Here is a 24,665-nt window from a genome sequence, read left to right on the forward strand (position 1 = left end):
AGTTTGGTTTTCTTGAAACAAATAGTAGCTCTACTGGTCAATAACATAATCAATGATTTGTTGAACAAGGATGGTGCAACTATTGACAAAACACATCTTGGGGAAATTTCTTTGGATCTCAAGTTCCCAGCCTCCTCTTTTTCCTGATGATTATGGATTTCTTAAAAACGGCTCTACATGCTCCTGGAAGAGGAATAAGGTTTTTATTTAAGGAGAAAAGGAACTTGGAGCAAAATGGAAAAACGAACAAAAAAAAAAAACCAGAACAAAAACCCAACAACTTGGCACTTTCAAATCAGTTAAACATCACTTGATTTGATATCTATCTTTCCTTCTTTCTTTCCTCTCTCTCTCTCTCTCTCTCTCTCTCTCTGTCTTTGGAATATCTATTAAAACTTAAATCATTGGAATATGTAAAAAATGATCTCCCCAGAAATACGACTTCATCACTCTTATTGCCCTGTCTTGAATTTCTTGTCATTTCTTACCTCAAATCTCTAGAGTTGCTAGAATCCCACTATGTATTCTTTTATGCTTATTCCAGAAAAATTGAAAATAAGGATCCTGAGAAGAAAGGACACAAGAAGAAACTATAATTCCACAAGCCACCACTATTAATATTTTGTGTGCATTCTGCCAGTCTTTTTTTTTTCCTACACAGAAACAAATTTAAAACACATTGTTTTTATAAGATCCTCCTTTTTCATTAAATATTAATATGAAAGGAATCTTTAGCCACTGCCCAGCTAGGGGGGTTCCCAGCACATCTGTTCATCTCTTACCAACTCCACTCTACCTTCTGCTGTTACACAGGTCTCGGGTCCTAGTGCCCTTTACTTTGGGTCTCTAAGACCCCGGGGCATGTAGACGAAGGGTGTTTACTCAAGGAAAATGCAATGGGGACAGAGCAAAGACCTGAGACATATAGAGGCTGCACTGTGGTTGGATGGCCCTTGGAGGGGTTCCTGAAGATAAGGTACAGCCTTTATCTACTATTTCACCAAAGAATCTTTGTTTTCATCCCTTAGTATAGCACAAAGGCTGAGAAGATCTGGGGAGACTGCTATTAAGGCTTGTCCGACACACAGTTGTGGGTACTCCACGGGACTTCCCCCTCTTTTCTAATATGAGCCTTCCTTTAGGTCACGTCTTCATACTACCCATCCCATTCCTGGTTGTTTTTTTGTTTTGGTTTTGGGTTTTGTTTTGTTTTGTTTTGTTTGTTTGGTCCCTTGAAAATACACCTCCCATATTAGTAAAGAATCTGGAATGTCATGCTAATACTTTAAGCAAGCCGTGAAAAACAATTGGGTATTTTTACTCAATATCCTATATTTTTGCAGCTTATTGGAAGCAGCATGGGAGGAAACCTGAAGGCAGGAAGAACACTTTTGAAGAGTGGGTGAGATGTGAGTAAGGCCGGGAGAAGGCAGTAGTAGCAAATGCGGTAAAGAGGAAGGGTACCGAAGGGCTCGAGGTTAGACTCAGTTGATACTCCCATTACTGCTGTTTCCTCCTGCTACAGATAAAACGAGTATTCCATCATCCAGTACCATCAGCCTTTGTGTACTCATCCGCAGTCCCTTTCCCACCCCTGCCTCATTATCTACCTCCTGGACTAATTTCTAAAAACTACCAAACTCGTCGCTACAGCATGGATAAGTAGCATCGAGACAATGGTTGCTGGGAACCAGACTCATTAGGTTTAGTGTGAGGCAAGAAGAGCGCCTGAAAGTGTTTAGGTCGTATAGTGTTGATGCTGTTAACACTTAGGGTATTACATTACTGTAGTAATAATTTCAAAGACTGTATGTCACACATACTTATCATAAAAAATCCAATCAAAGTCCTGCTTGACAGAAGAAATGTGAGGATATGCAGTGTCTGTATCCCCCTTTCTGCTACTGCGTTACACTGGGAAATGCAATTTAAATCTCATCAGGACAGCAGAGTCACTAAAGAGAAAGGAAGAGCTCACAATTCAATTTACTTTTATATCTGACCTCCTTATATTACGTTATTAAACCTTGAACTCATACTGGAAACCTTATCATTCGTTTTTGCTTATTGCCAAATTTAACCTTTTGTGGGTGAGTAGGAAGCATCTGAGTCTTCTTACAATACAAATAGCAAGTCAGATTCTCCGACACTCTTGTTTCCCAATGAAGAAGAAGGAACTACCGAAGTGGAGACCTGGGACATTCCGCTGGATTTGAGCGCTGTGTAATTATTTATACAATCCCCAAAATACATTTTACCATGTAGGGTATAAATCCTGTGTTCTCCCCGCGAATTGTATTTATCCATGGAAGTCAAAGGTGTTATTAACTTAAATCCTGGCAGAGCCTCATCTGTTTTAGCACTCACCAGCCCACATGGTAATTACTGCTGCTACACACAGAAGGACTTAAAATTGACACAGGATTTCTGCCCTTTAACCTGTTTTAAGAATCCTTCACCTCTGGATTTGAGGCTGAGGGATCTGCTGCCTCCCACCTTAGCCTTCCAAGAGATTTATCGCGACCAGACTTGAATTACTGTTCACCCGAAGGTATTGCGTGATCATTACTACACCTGTCAGGTAGAGAGGAAGAGGCCAGCCTTGGGGAGTAGCTTTGAATGATTATAGTCATGCAAGGATGGAGATGTCGTCAGAGAGTCAGGGCAGAGGGCCTGGTAGAGAAATTCAGGAAAGCAGGGAAAGGATGGACAAGTGATAACATTGTGAAGGGTCTTGCCTACCTGCGTGGTACGTTTTGGCATCTATCCTCTTTTTTTGGAAGAAGCAAGAGGCGTATGTTTTGCTTTCTAATTTTAGAGGTAGCCTAAGGTATATCTGTAAGGCTGTTGTGGATAAATCTGAAGGAGAAGCTGAAGGAAGGAAGAAGGGAAGGAGGGAGGAAAGAAAGAGGCCAGTACCTCCCTTCGACTATTTCGCTTGTACTGGCATACTTCCTTTTATTGTGCTTTACTTTATGGTGCTTCACAGATAATTGCGCTTTTTACAAATCGAAGGTTTGTAGCAACCCTATATAGAGCACCTCTATTGTGCCATTTTTCTAACATTTGCTCACTTTGTGCCTGTGTGTCACATTTTGGCCATTCTCCCAATATTTCAGACTTTTTCACTATTATTATATTTGTTTTGGTGACCACGATTCGTGACCTTTCATATTACCATTTTAATTGTTTTGGAGTACCACCAATGTTGCCCGTATAAGGTGGCAAACTTAAATCGATAAATGTGTGTGTTCCAACTCCTCCACTACCTGGCCGTTTCCTGTCTCTCACTCATTCCTTCAGCCACTCTATTTCCTGAGACATAACGATATGGTAATTAGGTCAATTAACAACCCTGCAGTGGTCTCTAAGTATTCACATGAAAGGAAGAGTTGCATGTCTCTCACTTTAAGTCAAAAAGCTAGAAATCGTTATGTTTATTGAGGAAGGATGTTGAAAGTCAAAATAGGCCACAAACTAACCCTCTGGTGCCAAACAGCTAAGTTGTGAATGCAAGGAAGTTCTGGAAGAAAATTAAAAGTGCTACTGCAGTGAACAGGTGAGTCTAAGAAAGTGAAACAGCCTCGGGGCACCTGGGTGGCTCAATGGGTTGAGGCCTCTGCCTTCAGCTCAGGTCATGATCCCGGGGTCCTGGGATCGAGCCCTGCATCAGGCTTCTCCCTCTCTCTCTACCTGCCTACTGTGATCTCTGTCGGTCAAATAAATAAATAAATAAATCTAAAAATAAAAAAAAAAAAGAAAAGAAAAAGTAAAACAGCCTCATTGCTTATAGGGGGAAAGTCTGAGTGGTCTGGATAGAAGTTCAAACCAACCAAACATTCCCTTAAGCCAATGCCTCATCCAGGAGAAGGTCCTAACTTTCTTCAACTCCGTGAAGGCTGAGAGAAGTGAGGAACCTGCAGAAGAAAACTTGCAGCCAGCAGAAGTGGGTTCATGAGGTTTAAGGGAAGCAGCCGTCTCCATAACATCAAAGTGCAAGGGGAAGCAGCCAGTGCTGATGTAGAGGCTGCAGCAGGAGATCCAGAAGATCCAGCTAAGATAACTAGTGAAGGCGGCTGCGCTAAGTAACAGATTTTCATGTAGATAACACAGCCTCCTATTGGAAGAAGATGCCATCTAGGATTTTCATAGCTGGAGAGGAGAAGTTAATGGCTGACTTCAGAGCTTCAAAGGACAGGCTGACTCTCTTGTTAGGGGGTTAATGCAGCTGGTGACTTTAAGTTGAAGCTAATACTCATTGGCCATTCCAAGACAAATCCCAGGGCCCTTAAGAATCAGGCTAGGGGCGCCTGGGTGGCTCAGTAGGTTAAAGCCTCTGCCTTCGGCTCGGGTCATGGTCCCAGGGTCCTGGGATCGAGCCCCACATCGAGCTCTCTGCTCTGCAGGGAGCCTGCTTCCTCCTCTCTCTCTGCCTGCCTCTCTGCCTAGTTGTGATTTCTCTCTGTCAAATAAATAAAATTAAAAAAAAAAAAAGAATCAGGCTAGATCTACTCCACCTGCTCTATACCATGGAACAACAAAGTCTGGATGATAGCACTTCTGTTTATACTATGGTTTACTGAATACTTTAATTTTAAACCCACTGTTGAGACTACAGAAAAAAGATTCCTTTCAAAATATTACTACTTATTAATAATGCAGCTGGTCACCTAAGAGCTCTGATAGAGATGTATAATAAGATTAATATTTTTATGCCTGCTGACATTACATCTGTTCTGCAGCCCATGGATCAAAGAGTAATTTTTTTAAAGATTTATTTATTTATTTATTTGACAGAGATCACAAGTAGGCAGAGAGGCAGGCGGGGGGGGGGGCGCGGGGAGGGTGGTGAGGTGGGAAGCAGGATTCCTGCTGAGCAGAGAGCCCAATGCGGGGCTTGATCCCAGGACCCTGGGATCGTGACCTGAGCTGAAGGCAGAGGCTTTAACCTACTGAGCCACTCAGGTACCCCTCAAAGAGTAATTTCAAGTCTTCTTATTTAAGAAACATTTTGGGGGTGCCTGGCTGCCTCGGTTGGTTAAGTGTTCAACTCTTGATTTCTGCTCAGATCGTGATTGCAGGATCCTGAGATAGAGTCCTGTGTCAGGCTCTGCACTCAGCAGGGAGTCTGCTGGAGATGCTCTCTTTCTCTCTGCTCATACACACACACTCTCTCTCTATATCTAAAATAAGTAAAAGAAACACATTTTGTAAGGTTGTAGCTGTCATAGATAGTGATTCCTCTGATGCATCTGGGAAAAGTACTTGAAAAACCTTGAAAGAATTCACCATTCTAGATGCCATTAAGATGAAAGGTCAAAATATCAATATTAACAGGAGTTTGGAAGAAGTTGATTCCAACTCATGGACGACTGGGAAGGGTTCAAGACTTCAGTGGAGAAAGTCACTGCGGATGTGGTGGAAACAGCAAGAGAACGAGACTTAGAAGCGGAGCCAGAAGATGGGGCTGAACTGCTGCAATCTCATGACCAAACTTTCATGGATAAAGAGGTTGATTCTTTTTTTTTTTTTTTAAAGATTTATTTATTTATTTATTTGACAGAGAGAGCGATCACAAGTAGATAGAGAGGCAGGCAGAGAGAGAGGGAAGCAGGTTCCCTGCTGAGCAGAGAGCCCGATGCGGGACTTGATCCCAGGACCCCGAGATCACGACCTGAGCCGAAGGCAGCGGCTTAACCCACTGAGCCACCCAGGCGCCCTAAAGAGTTGATTCTTGAGGATGAGCAAAGAAAGTGGTCCTTGAGATGGAAACTTCTCCTGGTGAAGATGCTTTGAAGATTGTTGAAATAACAACAAAGGATTTAGAGTATTACATAAACTTAGTTGATAAAATGGCAGGAGGGTTTGAGAGGATTGACACCAATTTTGAAAGACTCTACAATGGGGAAAATGCCATCAAACAGCACCGCATGCTACAGAGAAATAACTCAAGAAAGGAAGAGTCCATTGATGTGGCGAATCTCATTGTTCTCTTATATTAAGAAATTGCCACTACCACCCCAGCTTTCAGCAACCAACCTCCTTTGATCACTCAGCAGCCATCAACATCAAGGCAAGAGCTTCCACCAGCAAAAAAGATGACAACTCACTGAGACCTCAGATGATGGTTAGCACTTCTTTTAGGGAAATAAAGTATTTTTAATTAAGGCATGTACATTGTCTTTTTAGACACAATGCTACCGCACGCTTAACAGACTACTGTGTAGTGTAAACATAACTTTTATATGCACTGGAAACCAAAAATTGTCATTTAACCCAGGGCACTTGGGTGACTCAATCGGTTGGGTGGCCAACTCTTGGTTTCTGCTCAGGTTTCCATCTCAGCGTCCTGGGAACAAGCCCCACCTCAGGCTCCGAGCTCGGTTGGGGAGTCTGCTTCAGGAGCTCGTGCTCTCTCTCTTTCTCTCTCCTCCTCCCCTTACTGTTTCTCTTTCTCTCTAAAATAACTAACTAACTAACTAACTAAATAAATAAATCTTTTTAACAAAAAGTTCTTTAGCTCAGTTTATTGTGATATTTACTTCATTGGGGTGGTCTGGAACCAAGCCCACGGTATCTCCGAGGTGTGCCTCTATACAGTTTTTTGTCATATATGCTATAGAAAGGCAGACATCAGCCTAATGCATGCCAAATCATTACAAAATTTGAATTTGTAGGGATCCATGTTAATGAACGTTTACTGAATTTACAAAATGTCCAAGGTTACACCTCATTGTAACTTAAAGGACAAATCTCAAAGTGATCTTTCGACTTCCCCGGAACACGATGTGAAAGGAATGCTGCGTGATTTGAGATACTGTCTGGCAGCACTCTCTTGGCTCTCTCACTTGACACGCTTTTCCCTCTCTCTAAAATACTTTGGTGCCCCTGTTCAAAGGCTCTGTGGAGACAATAATGATGCTTGACTGAGTGCTCAGATAAAATGGATTTTCAGGAAAATTAATAGCCTCTGTTCTGATTTGGGTGATGTTTTTGCAAGATAATTGACAGAGAGATGCTTTAAAATGTGATCCAAAATATCAGGTTCATACTGTTTTCCACATCCCCACTGTTACTATGTCTAGGGTCTGATTGATAGCTTGCCCTGATGGGTCTTTTTGTTCCTACTGTAGCACAGCATTAGTGAAAACAGCTCCCACCTCGAAACAGTGGCTATAGAAAAAATTAGAATTAAGAGCCATTCTGGGATGATGGGGATAGTAGTGTTTGGTCAGGGATATGGCTCATTTATGAGGTTTCCCCATTAGTCATAGACAATAGAGTTGATTTATTGCCTCATGGTTTTTGAGTTGCTCTTTCTACCAGTGGACTGATGGCCATGAGAGTATTACAATTGAGGGAACCAAGTTAATTGGAGAAGAGAAGTTAATTGACTCCTCCATGGTCCTGGGCTAGTTATTGTGGGAGCTGTGGTTAGATCCCAGGTCTCCCAGAGCCTGGTGATGGGAAATTGAAATGGCATTGCTGTGGCATGGATATTTAAGAATATGAATGAAAGGAAACCATAGATTTCAGCCAAGAGAACATGGAAGAATTCATGGTGCTGAAGCTGTTAGGAGGATGCACAGATCGGGTACATACTCCGTGCATACTACATATGTTTATTATATGTGTATTCAAGCACACTTTTCAAAAAGTACAACAGCAATTAAAATAAAATGTAATTTTTATGTCAGATGATCCCTATATCAACTCCTTCACCATGTGCTTAAGTAAGAAAAAAACTCTGATAGATTCCAAGGTTGGATGGGTCCACCTGCTGTTTTGGAAATTGTGAGATCTAAAACAGTATATATGAAACAACTTAAAATATCAAGAAATCAAGGGTATTTCCTCTTTTTAAAAGATTTTATTTATTTATTTGACAGAGAGAGAGAGAGACAGCGAGAACAAGAATACAAGCAGGGGGGGCAGGAGAGGGAGAAGCAGGCTTCCAGCCTAGCAGGGAGCCTGATGTGGGTCTGGATCCCAGGACGCTGGGATCACTACCTGAACCAAAAGCAGCCGCTTAATGACTGAGCCACCCAGGTGCCCATCAAGGGTATTTCTGGCTATTACTTTTGTCTTGTATCCAAATTTGAAATCATCACCCAAATAAGGTGGGAATTCACACTACTAAGGGTTTTTCCCTCCATCAAAAGAAAAACGAAGGAAAAACATATGTAAATAGATTAATAGTTTTGAGGGGCGCCTGGGTGGCTCAGTGGGTTAAAGCCTCTACCTTCGGCTCAGGTCATGATCTCAGGGTCCTGGGATCAAGCCCTGTATCAGGTTCTCTGCTCAGCAGGGAGTCTGCTTCCCTCTCTCTCTGCCTGCCTCTCTGCCTACTTGTGATCTCTGTCTGTCAAATAAAAAAAAAAAAAATTAAAAGATTAATAGTTTTGTTTTTAAGCAATAACTTTTTGTCATTTTCTTTTCTTTTCTTTTTTTGCCCAGGAATGCTTTTTAGTAGGAAATCTAGTATAAGGATTTTAATATATTCTTAAAATGCATATTTTAAGATATATAAACACATTTCAAAATATGAACCTTATGATGTTTGAATCTGAAGCTACCAATGGTATTCTCAGGGTTCTTTTGCTCAAAACATAGAATCGAACTTGATTCTCCCTTTCGAAAATATGTTATTGAGGGACTCCTGGGTGGTATCTGCCTTCAGCTCAGGTCATGATCCCGAGGTCGTGGGATGGAGTCCCGCATCGGGATCCTTGCTCAGGGAGGAGCCTGCTTCTCCCTCTGCCCGCCACTTCCCCTGCTTGTGCTTTCTTTGTCTCTCTGACAAGCAAATAAATGAAATCTTTAAAAAACGTGTTCTTGAAGTAAAACATATATACGGAAAAAGAGACATGCATAAGTGTAGAGTTTGATGCATTTTGAAAACGTGAACACTCCTGTGTAATTAACATAAAAGTCATAAAGCAAAACTTGACCAGGATCCCAGAACTCCCCAACCTGTGTCCCCTTTGAATCACAATCTCCCAAACCGCCAACTGGACTTTTAACACTGTAGGTGAGTTTTGTCTATTTTGTACTTAATGTAAATGCATTCTCCTCATTTGTGACTGGCTACTTTTGCTCAATATTATGTTAGTGACATTCATCCATCTGATGCCAATTATTGTATAATGCTCATTCACAGTGCTGCCTAATGTTTATTGTGGGAATTTATCTTAATACTGCTGTACAGTTTTTAAGGTATATATGTACTAATTTGCAACCAGCCACTAATGTATGAGAGTTCAATGACTATGCATTTCCCCCCAAACTTGGTATTTTCCGTCTTTTTTTACTTTAGCCATTCTGGTGGGCAATCATTGATTTTTAAATTGACTAAATAAACCTCCAACAAATTTGTATGAAACAAAGGTCTTTATTTAGCAACTTGTGCATGCTGGGGGTGGGTAGGGGCAATGTTTCATGAAGTGGAATGCTTCAACATCAACAAGTTCAAAAAAGAAATACAGTTTAAATTACATAAGCAGAAATATCTCAGCACAGACAAGTGTTTTTGTTTAAAATACAGCCTTATTTTCAAAGAAAGTGTTTCATTTGGGAATGGAGAGATATGCATATGGGCCAGACATTTATGGAATCTGAAAACTGACATTTTTAAGATTTTGGAGGGGAGGTGTGGGATAGAAGGAAACAGTAAGGACTTTATTAACTGTGCCACTAATGATTGAGATTTTCATAGAAAAACCATGAGGCAGTGGTTGATCTGTGTTTTTATTACCATTTCAGGGTCTCCATTTTGGTGCCTATTGGATATTGTTCCTATAAAGAATGAGAAAGGAGATGTGGTACTTTTTCTGGCTTCATTCAAAGATATAACAGATACAAAAGTGAAGATTACTCCAGAAGATAAAAAAGAAGGTTGGTACTGTTTTCAGAAAACACTGACAGATGGAGTAACATTTTGAAATTGTGTACTCAAAAACTCTGGGAGGAAAAAAAAACTGTCTTTTTAATAACAGCAACTGATAAATATTCATAACCATTAGCAGTCAGTATTTGGTGCCTATTCCAAAATGACAGAGACATTACATGAATTTACATTCTCGTCTTGGTAATAAAGACTCATTTGACAGGAACCAGAAGTTCATATTCCTATGCAAATAGGATGAGGAAGGAAAACAGTTTACTAGAATATGAAGAGTCACACCACCTTGTTTTATTAGGGAAGAAAATGAGTCGATAGCAATAAGTGAACTTAAAATGATGTGATTGAAAGTGTATCTCTCGGTTTCATCTAAAGTGCAGTAGCTCAAAACTTAGAAGTGAATTTCATGAATCAAGTTTAGTGGTTACTAGAGTGGACTGTCACAAACAAATGTGTATCTGTATCAAATGTGTATCTATATCTTACTGATCATTTGTTTTAAGGCACAGAGAGGCTTTCCAATGATCTTTAAAGCATTCTGAGACTCTATGTTGCTTTTCTTTTACTTTCTATTTATACTTACGAAGAAATTCCTTGTGATTCATGCAAAGTGACAAAAACTGACACTGAAAACATGTTGATATTGCTTCATTTATGTAAACAGGAGTAGAATTAGATACTTTGGTGACCAGAGAAAAAACAATCGTCATTGCAGGGATGTCCTATGTAGGAAATTCTTTATGAGAATGGGTTATTTGACATTTCAACGATCATGTCTTTGTAAGAATGAACTCTTTTACTCCAGCTCTTTTAAAACATGTATGGGAGTATTTTAAATACATAATGTCTCTTGAAATGACAACCTGAAGGGAGAACTATCCCGGTGTGGTGCCCCTACCCCCACTTCCATCATTTAAAAAGTTTGCAAATACACAACTATTTTCCTATGTGTTTGCATGACTAAATAGTGAGGTGTATTTTTACATACATAAGGAAAGAACAGTCTTACAGTTAAAGTTACTTGGATATTAGAGTACGTTAATAACTGACCAGTGAGGGGTGCCTGGGTGACTCAGCGGGTTAAAGCCTCTGCCTTCCACTCAGGTCATGATCCCAGGGTCCTGGGATCGAGCCCCGCGTTGGGCTCTCTTCTCCGTGGGGAGCCTGCTTCCTCCTCTCTCTCTCTCTCTGCCTGCCTCTCTGCCTACTTGTGATCTCTGTCTGTCAAATAAATAAATAAAATCTTAAAAAAAAAATTATATAAATACCTGACCAGTGAGAGGAAAGGAAATGTGGGAGTCACTGTGCACAGTTTTTGTCTTTAGCGGTTTTTGTTTGTTTGGTTTTGGTATTATAGGAATTCAGAAGGTAAGTATGAACTGTATTTGCTCACAGCACTTGTGACACCACATGTGTGAATTTTCTCCATACCAAGAACCAGTTCTACAACTTTCTGGACACCAGCTGGGGGTCCTATCATCTCATTCAGCTCTGACACTGCTCAGAGTTAGTGTTAGACACCACAGATGTATGAGCTCATTCCCACAAGACTGCCCTCACCACAGATGCCAGTCACAAATACCGGGTGCCCGGGGTTCCCGAACTTTTTTGTCCGACTTGGCTATAAAGTTGCAGGCTCCTCCATATCCCCCTTTTCAAATTTGATAATTTGCTGGAACAGCTCACAGCACCTAGGGAAACACTTTACTTACATCGTTACAAAGGATACACTCAGCAACAGCATGATGGAAAGGACAGGTAGGGCAAGGCATGGGGGGGAGGGATATGGAGCTGCCATGCTCTCTCTGTGTGTGCCAGGCTCCCAGGACCTCAGTATGTTTACCAACTCAGAAGCTCTCCAAAGCCTGCTGTTCAGGCATTTTTTAAAAAATATTTTATGTATTTATATGACAGACAGAGATCACAAGTAGGCAGAGAGGCAGGCAGAGAGGAGGGGAAGCAGGCTTCCCGCTGAGCAGAGAGCCCGATGTGGGGCTTGATCCCAGGACCCTGGGACCATGACCTGAGCCGAAGGCAGAGGCTTTAACCCACTGAGCCACCCAGGTGCTCATTCAGACATTTTTATGGAGCTTTCACTATGTAAACATGATTGACCACATCATTGACCATTGGTGATTAACTCAGTCTCCGGTCCCTCTCCTCTCCCAGAAGGTTAGGTGGGGTGAAAGTTCCAACTGTCTGATTTTGCCTACGTCTTTCACCGCTGAAGCTATTTAGGGACCCTCCTCAACAACCAGTCATTCATTAGTGTATAAAAGACACTCGCCATCTCAGAGATTCTAAGAGTTATAGGGTTGTTTGCCAGGAATAGGAGATAAAGATCAAATATATATATATATTTTTATTATGCCACAGTCAGGATTGTTTGAATGAAATCATTATTTCTGTATTAATGTATTCTGTATTAATGTATTAAATGTATATGTGGATATTAGGTACACTCCCATATATGTGTAGATGGATAGAAATATAAAACTAAAAAGAAACATGTGAGTACTTTTTTTTTTCTTCAAAGGGAGCAATTTAATCGACTTGCTTTGAAAATGAGAATTGTGTGTAATGGTTCTTTAAAATTTAACTCATCACCTTTGTCTTGGGTCTGTTATGTTTGCAGAAAGGGAGAAATCCCTGTCTTGGAAGACTGAAAATTGATAAAAGGAGCAAAATACACTTACTCATTTGGGGTTTGAAAGAGCTCAACTAAAAACACTCCTTTTCTCCACCCCAGTGCTGGTCCAACTCATAAGGAAATAAGAATAAAGCAGATAGGAGACCAGCATATCACCTTTCTTTCTGATGAAACTGATAACAGAGGGTCTGACATATATCTACAGCAAGTGAGCTTCCTTTTTGTGAGCTCCAAATTTAGGCAACGCTACCCCTCAGTCACAAACAGATCTATAATGAGGCAAGACAGAGCTCACCAAGTTAGCATTTCAAGCTCAAGGACCAGCAGATCAGGTGTTCCCCAAAGGCAGTTGAGCCTTAACGAGAAAGGGGCTGCCCTGGACATACCAACATGTCCTTCCAAATTCAACCAATTAAGTTCCTCCTCTTTCCCAGGGATGAAGTGAGTAAAGAAGCAAAGAGAGGCCAAGTGTGATACACTAACAGAACTGCTTGCACATGAAAGACTATACCCACAGTTCGGGGGTGGAGGGCATGCATTTGAATACTCTGGAACCAATAACATTTTTACTGATTCAGAGTTCTGTCTTAAAAATGAGTTTTACATTTATATTTAAATAAATGATGTTCAGTTATGCTCAGTAATAGTCCAATTTATTTAGGGAACATGTACAATCATGTTCTATATCTTGAAAAGTTTAAAGCAAAAAATATCAACAAAACACTTTTACCATTAATTATATAATGCAAAATATGGTTTAGGAATTTTGAAATACTTGATAGCAGCCCCTAAAATTTTTTATAGCTTTATAACTTTTTCCTCAAGTGATTATTACTTTATATGAGATTATGTATTATTTCTACTATGTAATGAACACTTAACATCTTTCATTACTACCTTATTATAAATGTCCCACAAAAATATATAGTATTTTTATAGAAGCAAACTATGGTAAACCAACATGATTATAAATGATCTTAAAAAAAAAATATATATATATATATATATGTATATATATATATATATTTCTTTTCTTTTTTTTTATCTGCACTTAATAGAGTAAAATACATTAAAATTCACCCGTTGATGGCATGTCTTGCAGGAAAACCACATCTTAGCATATGGTATTTTTAGAACTTCAGGATAAGTATTTGAAAGTCATTGAAATGTCACTGTGTAACTGGAACAATATTTGTCTCATAGCACTAGAAAACTCTAAGTGAGAATGTAGCCTGACTCGACCCAATATTGCATCTCATACAGATATATCACTGAAGTTCACTGGGTTGTGCAAGTAAGATTTGTGTTAATTAAATTAATTTCTTATCAAGGCTCAGGTGATGGTCCTTAAGGTATTAAGTGTGCACTTCTATTTAAAAAAAAACACTTTAATCATTAATATCTATGTTGTTTGGGGTTTTACTTGAAATGAGGAAAAACATTTTACAGAAAAGGCTAGCAAGGTGTGGGATACAAGGAACAGCATTGATGGGAGATTAATATAAAATGCAAAGCACTGTTTGTTCACTCTGTAGCTCTCAGCTAGAGGATCTGGGGGGTGTGGGAGGTGGGGAGAGGTAGAGGAGAGGGAAAGTAAGGGAGGGAGGGAGGCTATGGGGCACTGCAGTAGAAATCTGGTGATTTTTACCACCTAATACCTTCCTTTGTTTTGGGTACATATATTACTTCCATTCTAAAAATGTGTGTAAACCACTAACTTCTACATCTATGTCTAAGCGTTACTGAGTGCATAAGGTGGAACCTTGTTCACCTCTTTCACTATCATTAAGAATTATTTTAATGCCACTTAAAAGTAGATTATTAGTGGATAAAGTAATTCAACAAATACTTACCGAGCACCCACTCTGCCTCCAGATTTGAACTATTGTTTGGGGATGTCAGAATGGAGACTGTGTTTTGGATCATCCATACTTTAGCTCAAATCCTGGTTCCACCACGTGCTCGGTAGTAGATCTTAGACTAGCTGCTTATCCTCTTAGAGACTGAGTTTTCTCATCTATAAAATGGGGTAATCATACATACCTGCATTTGTTTCAGTTTGTCAAATGACAAAAATGTTACAATTGAGTAACGGGCTTGATGCCCTTTATTAAAGGGAAGACACTCCATGGATTGGGAGTGCCTCACAAGCAGTGGGTCACTGTCCCTGAGGGATACTGGGCAAGAATTAGTTTTCTAGGAAGAAGGGGGACCATGGAAACCGCGTCATGATCCTCCAGGAGGTAGGGGATTTCCTTGCGAGGCTTGCAAGGTCCTATGTTTTAGGGTAAGGTAAGCGAACTAAAACTGATTGGGAGGATTGTGCTTGGAGTGTGTTTGGATTCCATGACAGGAATTCCCCTTAAGTGCAGGCTGGCATAGGGGTCAATGTCAGGCCACTGGGTCCCCTTTTGTGAGTCCCAGTATATGAATCAATTTTATCAAGGTTTATAAGAAGTAATATATGCAAATCACATAAGACAGGATATGGAATATGCTCAGTAAAAGATAGTGGTCATGGTTATATTCTGTTTTATTTTAATAGCTAGCCATTATTCAGTCTCTACTCTATGCTAACAGAAACTTCATTTATTTCTCATTACAACCGTATGAATTAGGTATTATTCCCATTTACCAGTGAATTTAAGTAACTTGATAAAATTGACAGTGTAAAAAAAAACTTAATAGAACAAAAACTTACATTCATATAATCCAACTCCAGAGTGTACATTCTTTTATTGGGATTTTTTTTCTCTCTCCTCAAGAGCTTATGATCTTATGAAGGACACAGACCCAGTATTTGTAATTTAGTATATTCAGTGACAATAGAGTGGCGGAAATGGTAAATTCTTCCTAGAAAAGGGAAAAGGTTAGAGTGGACCCAGCAAGAATTGGAGCAGAGTCAAGAACTTGATGGGGAAAATACTACTGAAGCAAGTCTTGAAAGATAAATGGAGTTTGATAGACTGAGCGAAGGGGCATTAATTTCAGGAGCTGGACTAGCAAATAGTTAACCTTCTTTTGGAAGCAGATTATGAAAGTCAGGGAGTTGAAGTTTCTCTCTACATAGGTAGGCAGACCTTAAGTCCTAAATTTTTTATTATGCCTTTCTCTTTTTTTCAAGTTTTCGTTTAAATTCCAGTTGGTTTATATTTTATTATGTCTTTCTAAGGAGTTAGAGGTGTGGAGCTAGAACTCCCCGTTCGAATAAGTAGGACTTGAAAGAGATGAGGGCAAAGGAAGACTGATTCCAAGTTTCTGGCTCGGGGACAATTATGGGCTGAATTGTGTGCTCCCCAAATCAGATGCTGAAGCCTTAAACTCACCACCTCAGCATTTGGAGACAGGGCCTTTAAAGAGGTAACGAAGGTGAAATGAAGCTGTGATGGTGGGCTCTAATTCCATCCGGCTGGCGTCCTCACAAGAAGAGGGATCCAGCACAGGGAGACAGGAGGGCCGTGCATGCACAGAGGAAAGGCTGTGTGAGGAGGAAGCAAGGGGGCGGCACCTCCTCCTTTACTCTAAACAGATGTGATTTCATGAAAGCGGCTCTACATTCAAATGACCCATTTTCTAACACCCATTCACATTAACCTTCTTGAAGTCTCTGGGTAAGCCAAGCTGATTTGTTCACTCTCAACTAATACAATTCATCCTCCTTTTTTCTCCACACCCAGTTCTCCAGTCTTCCCTCACTTGAATCATCTTTGTCACTCCTAGTCACTGGGAGAACCCTACCTCTTTTCTTTGTCATCAGTTTCCCTGAACCACCTGAGCTAACAGTGCGGGTCCTTCCCTGGGACAGCTCTGTGTTTGCTGCTGGCTTCATTCACCCAGCTTGTCTTTCTCAAACTGTGAAGGGCCTTAAACTTGGCATCCTGCTTCGTAGTCTTTGAATTTCCTGAGTGCCTTGCACATAATAGTCACAGAGGACACGTTTGCTAATTATTTCATTAAAGGACCTTCACGTATGTGACAGCGTTCAGCTTCTTTTAAAAGTTCCTTTTCTCTGTACTCAGTTGCATGCGCCTGCGTCTTCCAAACTCCATTTCACAGCAGTTCATTCATTATACTAATCTAGTTTTCGATTCAAACTGGTTGAGTATATAATATGTGTCTTATTGCTCCCGGCACAGGGCCCAAGGCAATGAATTTCATTTCTCGTAGGATGTCCCAGATCTGGTTTGAAATGATGGTTGACACTGAGCTATGCATTATGGAGGCACAACATCATTAGTGCTCCCAGACCTGGAGACTGTTATAATTTCTAAAATGTGGGCACTTCAGATTTGTCTTGAGAATTTAGGGGTTGATGTGTGAAGCTCCTCGAATTCTCCCCGGCGGTGATACAAACCGGTATTCAAATGCAATGGCTTTCTAGGTAGCCTCACTTTTGGCGGATGGCGGCAAGTTGGCAGTGTTCAGTACATTGACCGAAGTTTTACGTTGCCTCTGCCTTTTCCTCTTCCTAAGAGGCTTCGGAAGAAATAATAATAGTGACTAGCTGCACTGCACAATTAGATATCAATTACAGTTAGCTGCAAGAACCTGAAACCCTAACAACATCAGCTTAATCAGTAAGGGCTTTCTTTTCTCATATTGCGAACGGTCTGAGCTGAGTCGCCCATGCTTGGAATGGTGACAGCAATTCTGGTAGGCACTCACAGGCTCTTTTTTTGCCTCTCTGCTCTGCTGTCTTCACATGCTGCTTGTCATTCTCATTCTTTTCATTTTTAAGTTTTATTTATTTAAGTGACCTCTATACCCAGCGTGGGGCTTGAACTCATGACCCCGAGATCAAGAGTTGCATGCCCTTCCGACTGAGCCAGGCTGCACCTCATTCTCATTCTTGTCACCTCGTGGCTGTGAGATGCCTGTTGCACCTTTAGAACTCATTTCTGGTGAGACAGAAAGGAGACTGAAAGACAGAGAGCAAAGGCTTCTTCTGATGCTTTGCCTTTGTGGGCAGGAAGGAGTGTCCGGGGATTTCCATCAAGATGTCATTGACTATAACTCTTTCACAGGGCCATCTCTAGCTGGAAGAAAGGCTAGGAAATCAAAGTTCTCCAGTCTATTTTTAAAAGTTTTCACACCTTTGGAGTAGAAATAGCCTAAAGAAAAAGGGCTTGGAAGTGGGGTTGGATCAGCCAATCTAGAGTGTCTATCATTTACTGATGATTTTCTATGAGCCAGACAGATTATTCAAGGATTCTACGAGGAGGGAGAAGAGTAAAACCAACCAACAAACAAAAAACAAAAGAAAAAAAGGAAAAAAGAAAAGTGAAAGCAAGTGAACTGTCCAAAACCTCAGTGCTGTGAGGAGATGGGGACAGGATTGAAGCCCAGGACTGACTGCCTGGTCTCAGAACAGGTATCTTTCTATGATGCCCTGGGGCATCCTATGAAACAAATGATAGAAATTTGGGAATGAGGTGGACAAAAGGTTGGGCTTGTTGCAGTTCCTCCCCGAAACTCCTACCTGTAATTGTTATCAAAACAGAAAGCGTGGGTGGCTCAGGTCTTGATCCCAGCGTCCTGGGATCCAGCCCTCCCTTTGGCTCCCTGCTGGCAGGGAGGCCTGCTTCTCCTTCTCCCACTCCCCCTGCTTGTATTCTCTCTCTCACTGTGTCTCTCTGTTAAATGAATGAATGAATGAATAAATAAATAAATAAATAAACGGAAAGCTCCTGCCCCAATCCTTTTCTCAATCCTTTTTTTTTTAAACATATAATGTATTATTTGCCCCAGGCATACAGATCTGTGAATCATTAGGCTTACATGTTTCATAGCACTCACCATAGCACATACCCTCCCCAATGTCCATAACCCAACCACCCTATCCCTCTACTGCCCCTCTACCCCCCAGAAGCCCTCAGTTTGTTTCCTGAAATTAAGAGGTTCTTATGGTTTGTCTACCTCCCCGGTCCCATCTTGTTTCATTTTTCCCTCCTTTCCCTTCCCCCCACAACCCCCTGCCCTGCCTCTCAAATTCCTCATATCAGAGAGATCATATGATAATTGTCTTTCTCTAATTGACTTGTTTCGCTCAGTATAATACCCTCTAGTTCCATCCATATCATTGCAAATGGCAAGATTTTGTTTTTGATGACTGCATAGTATTCCACTGTATGTATGTATGTGTATGTATATATATATATATATATACACACACACACACATCTATATATATACCATATATATATATATATATATATATATATATATATATACACACACACCACATCTTCTTTATCCATTCGTCTGTCCATGGACTTCTAGGTTCTTTCCATAGTTCCTGCCCCAATCCTTTTTACCATTCTCATTTCTTATTTAGAGTCCTTATTATTCAATGTGTGGTCCGAGGACCTGATACATCAACATCACCCTTTGAGAGATGCAGAATCTCAGGCCCTGTAGTACCCTCTGAATCAGAATCTGCATTTTAATAAGATCCCCGGGTGAGTCCCCTGTGCATCCGAATTTGAGAAGACTTGTGCCAGACACATTACCTAGAAAGGCCTTCTGTGACCACCCTGTCTGAAGGAGCCCATCTCCAGTCACTCTGTTACATCAATTTCTTCGTAGTCTTCCTAGCATTGACTGTGATCCGAAACAACCTTTTTCAAAGGCTAGTTTCTGTTGTAATAGTTCTGTACTCTATTAAATAAATTTCGTTTTCGGGGCACCCGGGTGGCTCAGTCAGTTAAGCATCTGCCTTTGGCTCAGGTCATGATCCCAGGGTCCTGGGATCAAGTCCCACATGGGGCTCCTTGCTCAGTGGGAGTCTACTTCTCCCTCTCACTCTGTTTCTGGGTTCTCCCTCCCTCCCTCCCTCCCTCCCTCCCTCCCTCTCTCTCTTTCAAATAAATAAATAAATAAAATCTTAAGAAAAAAATTTAGTTTTCATCAGGGAACAGACTCTGCCTCTCTCCTACGTCACATCTCCAACACGTGTAGTGTGAGTGTCTAATACTCAGTAAGTTCTCCAGAAATATTTGAGGGATGGATGGATGGATAAATTGAATGTAGAAATGATATCAAATTTAGCAAGTTTTATTATTCAGAGAGAGAAAACAACATAGCCTTCTTGCTTCTTGCTTTTTTATGATCATCAGATCATAACTACCAAAGCTGCACGTCTCAGGTGTACATTCTGATGAACAGATTGTTTGGCTTGATTTAAGTCTGTTGTGCTTGATTTAAGTCAAAGATAATTTAACTTGTGTTTACCCAAGTCAGTTCCCTCTCAGAATGTGTTCTTACTCCTGGTGTTGAATGGCCCTTTCACTTCAAATAGCATGCTATTGGTCGATTTCCTGTTCTTCTGAGTTTTCTGTTTATCTTTCAGTTTCTGGGAATTACAATTTAGTCAATATTTTAAGATAACTAAAGGCATTTAAAAAACAGGCATTTTGAAAAAATATATGTACATATTCTCCAAAACATTAAGCCACTGATCAGATATTAATTACATCTGAGATGATTTTTGTATACTTTGAATTTCCATTTTCAGTGTGGAACATTGTAATAATGTTCCCTTCACTTTCTGAAATATTTTGCCTGCTTTTTTGTTTGTTCGTTTGTTTGCATAATGGAAGAAACATATGCAAAAATCCTAATAGAGAGCAGTTGTTTAATGGCAAAACTGTTGTAAAAATTGCCACTTTTTCTGGGGACACTGACTTCTGCCTCCAGGAGATCTATACCAACTCTTTGTCAAAACTGTGATGAAATAAGAAATGAAGAGCCCAGGCAGATGCTTAAAGTGATTAAAGAAAGTTTATCTCATCTATATTATCTATATTAAAAGAAAAAAGTCCTTTGGGTTTTCTGTACATTTTCACTATCATCATTTCGTTAAAGGCAAATCGTGAAAGCCAGGGTTTATAAACTAAGTTGTCTGTAGAGACCATGGGATAATAAGATGAATGACATCTTGTGATAGACTAGGGTGGAGACTGAGGCCTAATACACATGGCACGCTTCACAGAGACATTCCATTTTAAAGAAAAATTTTAAATATTTTACAACCAATTAAAACATACCTGTGGACTGAATTTTTTCTTTTAACTGTCATTCTTGGACAAATCAGTATGAAATTAATAACTTATTAGTCTGATTCTTCTAAAGAGTATTATAGTTTTATTACTTCAAGAATGGAGACATGATTTTAACCATTTTGGAGGATGAATTTAACATTAAAACCCTTTTGCAATTGAATGATCAACTAATTGAGACTCTAGATAAATGGGTCTTAAGAAGATTAATGAATTCAGGCTGAGAATTTTAAAAAGTCATATAACCGAACCCTCTCTGGCTGGATATATGCATTCTTAGTGATATTCTCTATATCCAACAGAATTCACCTGGTCATTGGTATTAGGGAATGTTCCCAATTCAGGGATTATAGTTTCATACTACCGTCATGAATGATATGGTACAATTACTTTGGACAAGCTGGAAGTCATAGGACAGAAAGATCTGCAAGTTTCTTTGTCTCTGGCCTCAGCCTCTTATGGAGAGGCATACTTGGGACAGGCAGGATATTGTGGGTTTGCGCTGCAGAAGTTGGTGGTATGGGAGTGGTTTCCCCTTTTGCCTTTTGTTTTATATGGGTTAGTGTGGTGATGGCTTTGCCAATGTAAGAAAAGCAGACTGTTGAACTTTGGTGCCAAAAGCTTTGGTGCCAGCCTTTAAGAGAAGTGGTGGGAAACATAGGGTACCCTGAAGAGGAGAGCCTGGGTCCCTAGTTTCAGGGGATTTGATTTTAGCTTCTGCCTCTCACATCAGTAAAAATCAGCGGCCCATCCCAGCTAGCTTGTTTGCAGACAAGGAAAATGTCTGGGAACCCCACTGAGCAATCCTGCTTGTCTCCACAATGGGCTTCCCCCAAATTCCATGAGGCTTTGAGTCTATTGATTTGACACATTTTGTGGGGAATGATTTGGTTCAGGGAGAACATAGACATTTCACTAGATAAATGTCTACTGAAATGTTCATCTAATTGCTTCAATTTCTTGAAATTATATGGTAACTCAATTTTATTTAATCTACTTTAAAAATACATCTTTCAGTTCTTGAGAAAAATATGTACAGACTCAATGTGGAGAATCAAATTTTTTGCCTAAGTATTAGCATTTCATAGCAAACATTCATATTAATGTTGATGCAAGATGGGAGGTGAGATGAGTATTTACTAGCCAGAAAGGTGCTAAAATGACTGATTATATTGAGGAGAAACTTTGGAAGTTACAAATGGTGCTTATGAGCCCATTGGTCTGTGCTTTTGTTTCTTTATTGTGTTCCTTTTCCCCTTCTAGACTCTGAGCTATGTGAAGGCAGAGGCCATGTCTGATTCACTTTTGAGTGAATTTAACCAGAATGGAGGTTAAGGTGGGCACATGAAAAACTAAACTAAATGGCCTTGAGAGATGAACTTGTGGCTATTTGGAATCAGTTTAGAATGACTTCTTAAAATTTATTCATTGAAAGGGAGTTTTTGAGCTAGGGAAAGTCCAGCAATAATCTAAGATTTAGTAGGCTAATGGGGATTTTTAAGCATATGGGAGGTCATAGGTAACAAGGTAAAAAAAGGTAGCAAAACAGGCAGAGATAACAAAAGTATTGAAAAGGAAAATAGCAGCTTCTAATGGTTAATGAAGAAAATCAGTGATCATTTATAAAGAGGAGAAATGGGATATTCCAGATATATATGACACAAAATATATTATCTATTAATATGACCTGAGTGAAAAGATGGGTATATAGGCCTACTAGGTGGAACATGAAAGCACGCACATTATAGCACAGTACGAGAGACATATCTGTGGGGGTTGATCTCTCAAGAAAGTGGTCTAGAAGAATGTGATCACTAAGAAAGGTACTCAGGAACATCCAAAGGAAGCTGTGATACCCACCAGAGAAAGGGGGGTGGGGGATACAGCAAAGCTGAGTCACATTGGAGCACGGTATTAAGAAGTAACCATTAGAATGGCTAAATGTCATGATTTTGGTTGACTTCTCAAGAACCTACTCTCTCACATGTTGAGGGTGCCATAGTGTGAGCTGAGATGAGTCATGAAGTGATGGAGCCCAAATGGGACTCCAGCTGTATTTCACCTTGCAATAGAATTTCAGCAAAACCCGAATGATAGATTAATGAAATTACAAGGTTAACAAATTATTTAATAACTTATTTATATACATTACATCATAAGGACAGAAAAACAAACCATACCATGAGATCATGACTTTTTTGAATAAATAGTCTAGCTTTGTATTGAAAAGGGAGGTTGGTTAAATTAAGGTTAAAATGAAAATTACTCCTAATAATGTTCTGTCATTACCTTCTGTGAAGGAATAGAACTTTAGATAAGCCCAAACCTTACCCCTGAGGATATGGTGCCCTGGAAAACTGATTTGCAATGATCTTCTGCAAAGTTCCTGGGGAAATGCTGGCTACCAGTGAGTAGGAAAGGACTATAGGGTATCTAAAAATTCTCACATAACCAAAACAAAAAAGAAAAACAAAAACTAAACAACCAAAAAAAAAAAAAACCCTCACAAAAAACCAGGAACATGGTGAATGAAGGGAGTTTCTCAAAGGCTTGACAACATCTCCTCAATTAGATGAGGTCATTGGCAGCCATGGGGCAACACGAGAACCTGAAATTCAAGAATTCTTATCAATATACACAGAAGTACTGCTCGCTGGTCATTTTACTTTGTGCTGTCATTTCTAGGTTTGTGGGTAGTTGTATCCGTTACTTACATTAAGAAGGGCATGCATTTGCTGGTGTCTTTTCATAGTGACTGTCTCCCTTGTGCAATCATACATGGTTAGAATCAAAAGAGAAGCTCTTAATTTGTGAGGATAACAAATGATAGTGATGAGAAGAAAAATCATCAGATTACCTAGACAGGGGTGGCAAGTGAGAGCTACTGTTTGACCTAATGTCTTGTGGTTGGTAATAACTACCCAGAATTTTATGTTGAAAGCCTGTTGAGGTGGCATCTTGTCTCACAGGGGAAAGATGCTAGAATCAATTATTGAACTCTGCCAAGGCCAGAATGAATAGGAGAACAGAAGGTGGTAGTCACAAGCAAGCCAGAGATTTTCCACACCTGCTGTTGAGGAAGGAGTTATCATTTTTATAACAAGTAGAAAATTAGAAACCTCAACTTTCTCTTGTGGGGCTAAACCATTGATACAAAACAGTGTATCTTTCACATATTTTTGAGATGAAAACAGTCCATCCATTGTGGTAAATAGTTGAATTCCTATGATTATAAAAACAATAAATTATTGGGGAGGGGAGGCGAACCATAAGAGACTATGGACTCTGAAAAACAACCTGAGGGTTTTGAAGGGTCAGGGGTGGGAGGTTGGGGGAACAGGTGGTGGGTAATGGGGAGGGCACGTTTTGCATGGAGCACTGGGTGTTGTGCAAAAAGAATGAATACTGTTACGCTGAAAAAATAAATAAAATGGAAAAAAACAAAACAAAAAAAAAACCAAAAAAAAACAATAAATTATAAATTTAGGAAGAATTGATGAACTGGAGAAAAATCCTAATACAGAATACCTAAAATTGCTGCATTAAAGAAAGAAATTTACAATATGGCTGTGCTGGTGGTACAATAAGGGAAAGAATTAGATTTGAGGAGAAAAAGGAAAAAATAAACAAAGGTGGTATGTTGGAGTTGGTGAGAGAAAAGAGACAAAGCCTAGGTCCTAAGCGGAGTGAGAGATCAGACTGCAGACAGCAGCATAAATCTAGAACAACCAAAAGATGGCATTGAGAATGTCATCTGTGGTAGGGGGGTGAGGAACCCCAAAGAAGAAGACTTGTTTATTGAAACCTTGGGTCTGGGTAAAGCATGAAAAAAGAGAACATTTTTTATAAATAAATTCCTGAACATACATAGTATCACACTTACTTAGATTTGGGACTGAATTTGTATTATCTGCTGGATATTGAGTAAACCTAGCTGAAACTTTTATTCAAAGTAATAGTGGTCCATGGGATTACCACGCACACAAATCTTCTCCAATTGGGTATTTCTAATTGCAGTTCTAAAAGAATCCTCAGAGACAAAGTTTCAAGGAACCTG

General features: G+C 39.9%; 1 protein-coding gene across 1 annotated transcript in view; it reads left to right on the top strand.

The window, feature by feature from the left end:
- KCNH8 (potassium voltage-gated channel subfamily H member 8) overlaps positions 1–24,665 on the top strand; it is a 386,460-nt gene that overhangs the window by 156,043 nt on the left and 205,752 nt on the right. Inside the window, exon 3 of the mRNA XM_046003267.1 lies at positions 9,763–9,894. Coding sequence (XP_045859223.1) covers positions 9,763–9,894 — 132 coding nt within the window. The remainder of the gene's footprint in view (positions 1–9,762; positions 9,895–24,665) is intronic.

Source organism: Meles meles, chromosome 4 (assembly GCF_922984935.1).
Source record: "Meles meles chromosome 4, mMelMel3.1 paternal haplotype, whole genome shotgun sequence".
NCBI lineage: Eukaryota > Metazoa > Chordata > Mammalia > Carnivora > Mustelidae > Meles > Meles meles.